We start from the raw sequence: 10,250 nt of genomic DNA, 5'->3' as shown, positions 1-10,250 counted from the left end.
CATGTCCCCCCTCGGGAGTTATTCCCCACGCCTCTTTTACTTGTCTGTCTGCTTTCCCTACTGCATTAGAGAGTTGTATGCCATAGTTAAGCATTGTGTCACTCATACAGTGAACGTAGTCTTTTCTCAAATCTAACATGCCTGGTAGTGACATAGGTCGACCTGTGACGACCTCAAACGGACTCAACCTTGTGGTTTTGTTATGTGTTGCCCGTATACTACATAATACTGTAGGCAATGCATCCAGCCATGCCATCCTTTCTTGATGCATCTTTGAAAGTCTCTTTTTCAAAAGTTGATTTGTGCATTCTACCTGTCCACTCGATTGAGGATGGCAAGGGCAGTGTAGTTGCCAGTATATGTTCAGAAGACGAGCTACCTCCTGACACACTTTTCCTGTGAAATTTGTACCTTGGTCGGGAATCTAATTGTTCCGGAAATCCCCATCTGGGAATGATTTCTCGAATCAGAATTTTAGCTGTGTGTTGTGCAGTTCCTTTCTTAGTAGGGTAGGTTTCAACGAATCATGAGAAATGTTTAACCACGACCAGCCCATCTTTTTGTCCTTTACATTTGGGCAGCGTGATGTAATCAAGCTGTAGATGTCTGAAGGGTCCTGGTGGGGCAGGCGCTCGTTGTGTCTGTACTTTCACTCGTCCTTTGGTGTTGTTTTCCATACAAATGTTGCAATTCGCCACAAAGCCCCAGCCTCTTTCTGCACACCAGGATTCCACCATTTGCCTACATATAACGATAAACTATATTGTCCCCACCAATGTGTCCCAAGGAGTGTATCTGTGTCACCAAGTAGTGTAAGAGTGCATTTGGCACTCACATCTCAGGTTGTATTTCCACACAACCTTCTTCATTGAGTTTGCAACCTGCAGCCATCCATTCCCACACTTCATCTTTTGGTGCACTGCTTTGCATATCTCTAATGTGTTGCAATGTATCCAAGGTGTATATCCTAATCAGTTTAGGTGACAGAGGTGTTCTCTTGGCAGCCACCTTGGCAGCTCTGTCAGCCAAATCATTACCATTACTCTCGTCTGTAAAGATTTTTCAATGTGCTTTCAGTTTCAAAATTGCAACTTGTCCAGGTAACTGGAGAGCATTCAGTAGAGCCATCACCTCTGGCCCATTCTTCACAGGAGCTCCCAGTGATGATATGAATCCTCTGTTTTTCCATATTTTTCGAAAATCATGGGTAACGCCGAAAGCATACCTTGAGTCTGTGTAGATATTAGCTGTTTTTCCTTTAGCTTATTTACATACATACGTTCTGTCAAAGCCACCAATTCCGCCACCTATGCTGATGTTCCTGCAGGTTACGAGCCTGTCACTATTACATTGTCCATTGTACAGTGGGGGAAAAAAGTATTTGATCCCCTGCTGATTTTGTACGTTTGCCCACTTACAAAGAAATGATCAGTCTATAATTTTAATGGTAGGTTTATTTGAACAGTGAGAGACAGAATAACAAAAAAAATCCAGAAAAACGCATGTCAAAAATGTTATAAAATGATTTGCATTTTAATGAGGGAAATAAGTATTTGACCCCACTGCAAAACATGATTTAGTACTTGGTGGAAAAACCCTTGTTGGCAATCACAGAGGTCAGACGTTTCTTGTAGTTGGCCACCAGGTTTGCACACATCTCAGGAGGGATTTTGTCCCACTCCTCTTTGCAGATCTTCTCCAAGTCATTAAGGTTTCGAGGCTGACGTTTGGCAACTCGAACCTTCAGCTACCTCCACAGATTTTCTACGGGATTAAGGTCTGGAGACTGGCTAGGCCACTCCAGGACCTTGATGTGCTTCTTCTTGAGCCACTCCTTTGTTGCCTTGGCCGTGTGTTTTGGGTCATTGTCATGCTGGAATACCCATCCACGACCCATTTTCAATGCCCTGGCTGAGGGAAGGAGGTTCTCACCCAAGATTTGACAGTACATGGCCCCGTCAAATGATGCGGTGAAGTTGTCCTGTCCCTTTAGCAGAAAAACACCCCCAAAGCATAATGTTTCCACCTCCATGTTTGACGGTGGAGATGGTGTTCTTGGGGTCATAGGCAGCATTCCTCCTCCTCCAAACACGGCGAGTTGAGTTGATGCCAAAGAACTCCATTTTGGTCTCATCTGACCACAACACATTCACTAGTTGTCCTCTGAATCATTCAGATGTTCATTGGCAAACTTTAGACGGGCATGTATATGTATTCTTGAGTAGGGGGACCTTGCAGGCGCTGCAGGATTTCAGTCCTTCACGGCGTAGTGTGTTACCAATTGTTTTCTTGGTGACTATGGTCCTAGCTGCCTTGAGATCATTGACAAGATCCTCCCGTGTAGTTCTGGGCTGATTCCTCACCGTTCTTGTGATCATTGCAACCCCACGAGGTGAGATCTTGCATGGAGCCCCAGGCCGAGGGATATTGACAGTTCTTTTGTGTTTCTTCCATTTGCGAATAATCGCACCAAATGGTGCCACCTTCTCACCAAGCTGCTTGGAGATGGTCTTGTAGCCCATTCCAGCCTTGTGTAGGTCTACAATCTTGTCCCTGACATCCTTGGAGAGCTCTTTGGTCTTGGCCATGGTGGAGAGTTTGGAATCTGATTGATTGATTGCTTCTGTGGACAGGTGTCTTTTTACAGGTAACAAGCTGCGGTTAGGAGCACTCCCTTTAACCTGTTAGGGCTAGGGGGCAGTATTGACATGGCCGGATAAAAAAATGTACCCGATTTAATCTGGTTTCTACTCCTGCCCAGTAACTAGAATATGCATATAATTATTGGCTTTGGATAGAAAACACCCTAAAGTTTCTAAAACTGTTTGAATGGTGTCTGTGAGTATAACAGAACTCATATGGCAGGCAAAAACCTGAGAAGATTCTGAACAGGAAGTGGCCTGTCTGACAAGTTGTTGTTCATCTTGGCTCTTTTTATTGAAGACTGAGGATCTTTGCTGTAACGTGACACTTCCTATGGCTCCCATAGGCTCTCAGAGCCCGGGAAAAAGCTGATATGATATCGAGGCAGCCTCTGGCTGAAACACATTATCGCGTTTGGCAAGTGGCCGATCAGAGGACAATGGGCTTAGGCGGGTGCACGAGTCGACCACGTGCTTTATTTTCTTTCCTCTTTTTACCTAAACGCAGATTCCCGGTCGGAATATTATCGCTTTTTTACGAGAAAAATGGCATAAAAATTGATTTTAAACAGCGGTTGACATGCTTCGAAGTACGGTAATGGAATATTTAGATTTTTTTTGTCACGAAATGCGCCATGCTCATCACCCTTCTTTACCCTTTCGGATAGTGTCTTGAACGCACGAACAAAACGCCACTATTTGGATATAACAATGGATTATTTGGGACCAAACCAACATTTGTTATTGAAGTAGAAGTCCTGGGAGTGCATTCTGACAAAGAACAGCAAAGGTAATAACATTTTTCTTATAGTAAATCTGACTTTGGTGAGTGCTAAACTTGCTGGGTGTCTAAATAGCTAGCCCTGTGATGCCGGGCTATGTACTGAGAATATTGAAAAATGTGCTTTCACCGAAAAGCTATTTTAAAATCGGACATATTGAGTGCATAGAGGAGTTCTGTATCTATAATTCTTACAATAATTGTTGTGTTTTTTGTGAACGTTTATCGTGAGTAATTTAGTAAATTCACCGGCAGTGTTCGGTGGGAATGCTAGTCACATGCTAGTCACATGCTAATGTAAAAAGCTGTTTTTTGATATAAATATGAACTTGATTGAACAAAACATGCATGTATTGTATAACATAATGTCCTAGGGTTGTCATCTGATGAAGATCATCAAAGGTTGGATTCTGCATTTAGCTGTGGTTTGGGTTTATGTGACATTATATGCTAGCTTGAAAAATGGGTGTCTGATTATTTCTGGCTGGGTACTCTGCTGACATAATCTAATGTTTTTCTTTCGTTGTAAAGCCTTTTTGAAATCGGACAGTGTGGTTAGATTAACGAGAGTCTTGTCTTTAAAATGGTGTAAAATAGTCATATGTTTGAAAAATTGAAGTTTTTGCATTTTTGAGGTATTTGAATATCGCGCCACGGGATTACACTGGCTGTTGAGTAGGTGGGACGCAAGCGTTCCACCTAGCCCATAGAGGTTAAACAACACATCCTAGATCTGAATAAAAGAAATAATCTTATTAAATACTTTTTTCTTTACATAGTTGAATGTGCTGACAACAAAATCACACAAAAATAATCAATGGAAATCCAATTTATCAACCCATGGAGGTCTGGATTTGGAGTCACACTCAAAATGAAAGTGGAAAACCACACTACAGGCTGATCCAACTTTGATGTAATGTCCTTAAAACAAGTCAAAATGAGGCTCAGTAGTGTGTGTGGCCTCCACGTGCCTGTATGACCTCCCTACAACGCCTGGGCATGCTCCTGATGAGGTGGCGGATGGTCTCCTGAGGGATCTCCTCCCAGACCTAAAGCATCCGCCAACTCCTGGACAGTCTGTGGATGGAGCGAGACATGATGTCCCAGATGTGCTCAATTGGATTCAGGTCTGGGGAACGGGCGGGCCAGTCCATAGCATCAATGCCTTCCTCTTGCAGGAACTGCTGACACACTCCAGCCACATGAGGTCTAGTATTGTCTTGCATTAGGAGGAACCCAGGGCCAACCGCACCAGCATATGGTCTCACAAGGGGTCTGAGGATCTCATCTCGGTACCTAATGGCAGTCAGGCTACCTCTGGCGAGCACATGGAGGGCTGTGCGGCCCCCCAAAGAAATGCCACCCCACACCATGACTGACCCACCGCCAAACCGGTCATGCTGGAGGATGTTGCAGGCAGCAGAATGTTCTCCACAGCGTCTCCAGACTCTGTCACGTCTGTCACGTGCTCAGTGTGAACCTGCTTTCATCTGTGAAGAGCACAGGACGCCAGTGGCGAACTTGCCAATCTTGGTGTTCTCTGGCAAATGCCAAACGTCCTGCACGGTGTTGGGCTGTAAGCACAACCCCCACCTGTGGACGTCGGGCCCTCATACCACCCTCATGGAGTCTGTTTCTGACCGTTTGAGCAGACACATGCACATTTGTGGCCTGCTGGAGGTCATTTTGCAGGGCTCTGGCAGTGCTTCTCCTGCTCCTCCTTGCACAAAGGCGGAGGTAGTGGTCCTGCTGCTGGGTTGTTGCCCTCCTACGGCCTCCCCCACGTCTCCTGATGTACTGGCCTGTCTCCTGGTAGCGCCTCCATGCTCTGGACACTACGCTGACAGACACAGCAAACCTTCTAGCCACAGCTCGCATTGATGTGCCATCCTGGATGAGCTGCACTACGTGAGCCACTTGTGTGGGTTGTAGACTTTGTCTCATGCTACCACTAGAGTGAAAGCACCGCAAGCATTTAAAAGTGACCAAAACATCAGCCAGGAAGCATAGGAACTGAGAAGTGGTCTGTGGTCCCCACCTGCAGAACCACTCCTTTATTGGGGGTGTCTTGCTTATTGCCTATAATTTCCACCTGTTGTCTATTCCATTTGCACAACAGCATGTGAAATGTATTGTCAATCAGTATTGCTTCCTAAGTGGACAGTTTGATTTCACAGAAGTGTGATTGACTTGGAGTTACATTGTGTTGTTTAAGTGTTCCCTTTATTTTTTTGAGCAGTGTATATATATATATATATATTTATATATATATATATACAGAGAGAGAGAGAGCAAGAGTTCATATAAAGAAATCAAGAATAGAGTTACTGTACTTACAATTTCTGGGCAATCGTGATTCTATTCAAGAGAACGATAATCTGCACACAAAAAAATTATAGAAGAGATCACATTGCATCAGTGATTTCACGAATACTACACAACAGACGTACACGGTCGCTCACACACAAGCCTAAACATCTATGGATTCTGCCTTTGGTACATGTGTCCAGGTCTTCCCAACTGATATTTCTGTTTCTTCATGTGATCAATGAAGTCAAACTTATCCGACTCCAGTGTGTAGTTCCAGTTCCACATCTCCTGAGCTAGTTGCCTGGGAGACCAAGAGAAGGTGGTAGCTTGTATGTAGCTTTAGTCTTTCATTTTCAATCAAGAAGCCCTCAACAGTCTTGACTATGGAGTCAGCTGGTAACCATAGCAACACAGTTGGCAGCCAGGTGTGTGGGCTTTGGACATGAATTGTAGAAAACTCTGATGTGGTGGTGTGAGGAAGATTTTGGCCCATGTGTATTTGCCTTGGGGAGGCATGTGTGATCGGCCGGGACTCACTTCAGGGCGTCCTCTCAGGTTGTCGATCTCCAGTGTGGGTCGTCTCTCAGCCAAGGTCTTCTTCTTGATCTCTCTCCCCGTTAGACGCTTCCCCCTCCCACGATGCTCCACCTGAAACATATGTCAAACACACCTAGAACTTCACAAACTTAAAACCATATAGAATGTTGTGATTCTATTTCTATGTTTAACCTGTTATGGCTAGGGGGCAGTATTGACACGGCTGGATAAAAAACGTACCCGATTTAATCTGGTTACTACTCCTGCCCAGTAACTAGAATATGCATATAATTATTGGCTTTGGATAGAAAACACCCTAAAGTTTCTAAAACTGTTTGAATGGTGTCTGTGAGTATAACAGAACTCATATGGCAGGCCAAAACCTGAGAAGATTCCATGCAGGAACCTGTCTGACAATTTCTTGCCCTTCTTGATTATCTCTATCCATTACAGAGGATCTCTGCGGTTACGTGACACTTCCTACGGCTCCCATGGGCTCTCAGAAGGCGGCAAAAAGCTGAATCGTGGCTTTGCAGGCTCTGGCTGAAAAAAAGTAGCGCGTTTGGGTAGTGGCTGGTTACAGTACTGTGAGACTCAGGCGCATGCCCGAGTCGACCTCATGCTTTGTTTTCTTTCCTCTGTTTACCTAAACGCAGATTCCCGGTCGGAATACTATCGCTTTTTTACGAGAAAAAGGAATTAAAAATGGATTTTAAACAGCGGTTGACATGCTTCGAAGTACGGTAATGGAATATTTAGAATTTTTTTGTCACGAATTGCGCCATGCTCGTGACCCTTATTTACACTTCGGATAGTGTCTTGAACGCACGAACAAAACGCCGCTATTTGGATATAACGATGGATTATTTTGGACCAAACCAACATTTGTTATTTGAAGTAGCAGTCCTGGGAGTGCATTCTGACGAAGAACACCAAAGGTAATCAAACTTTTGTAATAGTAAATCTGAGTTTGGTCAGGGCTAAACTTGGTGGGTGTCTAAATAGCTAGCCGTGATGGCTGGGCTATGTACTCAGAATATTGCAAAATGTGCTTTCAACGAAAAGCTATTTTAAAATCGGACACCTCGATTGCACAAAGGAGTTCTGTATCTATAATTCTTAAAATAATTGTTTTTTGTGAACGTTTATCGTGAGTAATTTAGTAAATTCACCGGAGGTTTGCGGGGGGTATGCTAGTTCTGAACGTCACATGCTAATGTAAAAAGATGGTTTTTGATATAAATATGAACTTGATTGAACAAAACATGCATGTATTGTATAACATAATATCCTAGGTGTGTCATCTGATGAAGAGCATCAAAGGTTAGTGCTGCATTTAGGGTCTTCTGGGTTTTTGTGACATTATATGCTAGCTTGAAAAATGGGTGTCTGATTATTTCTGGCTGGGTGCTCTGCTGACATAATCTAATGTTTTGCTTTCGTTGTAAAGCCTTTTTGAAATCGGACAGTGTGGTTAGATTAACGAGAGTCTTGTCTTTAAAATGGTGTAAAATAGTCATATGTTTGAGAAATTGAAGTAATAACATTTCTAAGGTATTTGAAAATCGCGCGGGATTACACTGGCTGTTGCGTAGGTGGGACGATTTCGTCCCGCCTAGCCCAGAGAGGTTATTAAAACAGTATGACAGAACATTTGGCCCGCAACTGTAAGTTGACCAACGAAATAGATATTTATCTTCATAAAACACATTTACTGTATGAATCCAAAAATCTGTTCCTAAAGCTAACAAGCGAATGACAGTGGACATAAGTACCTTTTGCAGGAAGCCCCCAAAGTTGGCCCCCATGTTGGAAAGAACCTTCTTCTTCTTGGCCTCGTCATCGTTCTTCTTTTTAGCCTCCTCATCTTCCTTTCTCTGCCGTTCTTCCTGAGCATGAGAGAATGATAAAGTTAGAAAGGAAAAATACATTCTTAACACGACACAAGTCTATCTGTTGCTTAAAACCAGGGGTACCACAGGTGTGTACCCGGCCACACCACAATCCTGAGGTACAAGAGGGGTGTTGTCACATCCTGACCAGTAAAAGGGGTCATTTGTCATTGTAGTATGGTCAGGGCATGGCAGGGGGTGTTGTTTTTGGCGTGTTTTGGGGTTGGTTTGTTTCATGGGGATTTGTTCTAGTTTTCATTTTCTATGTTCTTTTTCTATGTGTGGCCGAGTATGGTTTCCAATCAGAGGCAGGTGTCTTTCGTTGTCTCTGATTGGAAGCCATACTTAGGCAGCCTGTTTTTTCCTGTGGGTTGTGGGTGGTTGTTTCCCGTATAGTCTGTGCACCTTACGGAACTGTTTTGTCATATTGTTTATTTTTTGGTTAAGTGTTCACGTTAATAAAAGAAGATCAAATCAAATCAAATTTATTTTTATATAGCCCTTCGTACATCAGCTGATATTCTCAAAGTGCTGTACAGAAACCCAGCCTAAAACCCCAAACAGCAAGCAAAGCATGTGAAAGAAGCACGGTGGCTAGGAAAAACTCCCTAGGAAAAACTCCCTAGAAAGGCCAAAAACCTAGGAAGAAACCTAGAGAGGAACCAGGCTATGAGGGGTGGCCAGTCCTCTTCTGGCTGTGCAGGGTGGATATTATAACAGAACATGGTCAAAATGTTAAAATGTTAAAATGTTCATAAATGACCAGCATGGTCAAATAATAATAATCATAGTAGTTGTCGAGGGTGCAACAAGCACGTCCGGTGAACAGGTCAGGGTTCCATAGCCGCAGGCAGAACAGTTGAAACTGGAGCAGCAGCACGGCCAGGTGGACTGGGGACAGCAAGGAGTCATCATACCAGGTAGTCCTGAGGCATGGTCCTAGGGCTCAGGTCCTCCGAGAGAAAGACAGAAAGAGAGAAAGAGAGAATTAGAGAGAGCATATTTAAATACACACAGGACACCGGATAAGACAAGAGAAATACTCCAGATGTAACAGACTGACCCTAGCCCCCCGACACATAAACTACTGCAGCATAAATACTGGAGGCTGAGATGAGCACTTTACATGCTGCGCCTTGGTCCAATCCTTCCGACAGTTGTGACAGGTGTATATTCAGGCCTACCGCGATCCTGGGGTACCACAGTGGTGTCTATTTGTCTCTACCACCACAGGGTTGTGAAGTTGACCCTACCACAATCCTGGTGTATCACAACGTGTGTTTTGGACTACCGCAATCCTGTTCTGCCGGTCCCGCTCCTTCTCCGCTCGAACTCGCTGCACCTCTGCCCTCTCAAACCGACGCTTCTCCTGTGGGAATGAGAGAGGGAAAGGATGAGAGGAAAGGAAAGGACTTTGGACTTTTTCATATCAACGTTTTTGATCATGAACTTGTGCGCTCCTTGACCAGGGTCGTGTTCTGTTGGGACGAAGCATAAAAACAAAACATTGTTATTGGACAAGTTCAGGTAGTTAAGGTTATACTTCCTCTGTTTTATTTCAACACTTCAACATGAAGTAAACAGGGAGTTGACTCACAATTCTGTCCTTCAGCCCAATGAGCTCCTCCTCCTCCTTCTTCCTCTGGTCAAAGTGGACATCAATCAGACTCTGCAACTCCAGGAGGTCCTTCTCCATCCTTTTCCTGTGGATGTCCTGAGAGAATGAGAGAGGGAAAGAGAGAGGATTGAGATTAAATAGATTATTATTCAGAGATGTGGTGTAAAGCGTAGCTACAAGCATCTATATTAATGTTCAGTAGTGAATTTGAAATGGAAGGGGAACGGCCAATCAGATAGTGGGCCAATTCCTTGATATGAGATGGCATCACTCACATCAAAGTCCACCCTATCCCCCTCTGGAATCTTGGGAGGGGCTAGCTGGGGCACCATGGGCCTTAGAGAGAGAGAGAGAGAGAGAGGAGAAGGGATGAGAGAAAATAAGTGAAATAGAGGATGAACAGAGAAATAAATGTTTTGACTTATTTGTCATACATGCACACAAAGCAAAATTGCCACACACAAAAGTGA

General features: G+C 43.9%; 1 protein-coding gene across 1 annotated transcript; it reads right to left on the bottom strand.

Moving 5' to 3' along the window:
* Positions 1 to 8,050: 8,050 nt before the first annotated feature.
* Positions 8,051 to 10,112, bottom strand: LOC106591992 (troponin T, slow skeletal muscle-like). Its single transcript, XM_082968310.1, has 3 exons — positions 10,056 to 10,112; positions 9,760 to 9,876; positions 8,051 to 9,531 (listed from the first exon to the last, which is right to left on the bottom strand). Exons 1-3 carry the CDS (start codon positions 10,110 to 10,112, stop codon positions 9,412 to 9,414), a joined length of 294 nt encoding a protein of 97 aa, XP_082824436.1. The 3' UTR covers positions 8,051 to 9,411.
* Between the last annotated feature and the right edge of the window lie 138 nt (positions 10,113 to 10,250).

Source organism: Salmo salar, chromosome 23, assembly GCF_965601325.2.
Source record: "Salmo salar chromosome 23, fSalSal1, whole genome shotgun sequence".
Lineage (NCBI taxonomy): Eukaryota > Metazoa > Chordata > Actinopteri > Salmoniformes > Salmonidae > Salmo > Salmo salar.
This window is presented reverse-complemented; position numbering and strand designations above follow the sequence as displayed.

Bases quoted from the DNA above. Each gene is read 5' to 3' on its own strand.
- LOC106591992 (XM_082968310.1), bottom strand. From the start codon at position 10,112: ATGGTGCCCCAGCTAGCCCCTCCCAAGATTCCAGAGGGGGATAGGGTG. The intron at 9,877-10,055 runs GTGAGTGATGCC...TCATTCTCTCAG, and splicing joins GGGATAGGGTGGACTTTGAT to GACATCCACAGGAAAAGGAT. The intron at 9,532-9,759 runs GTGAGTCAACTC...TCATTCCCACAG, and splicing joins TTGGGCTGAAGGACAGAATT to GAGAAGCGTCGGTTTGAGAG.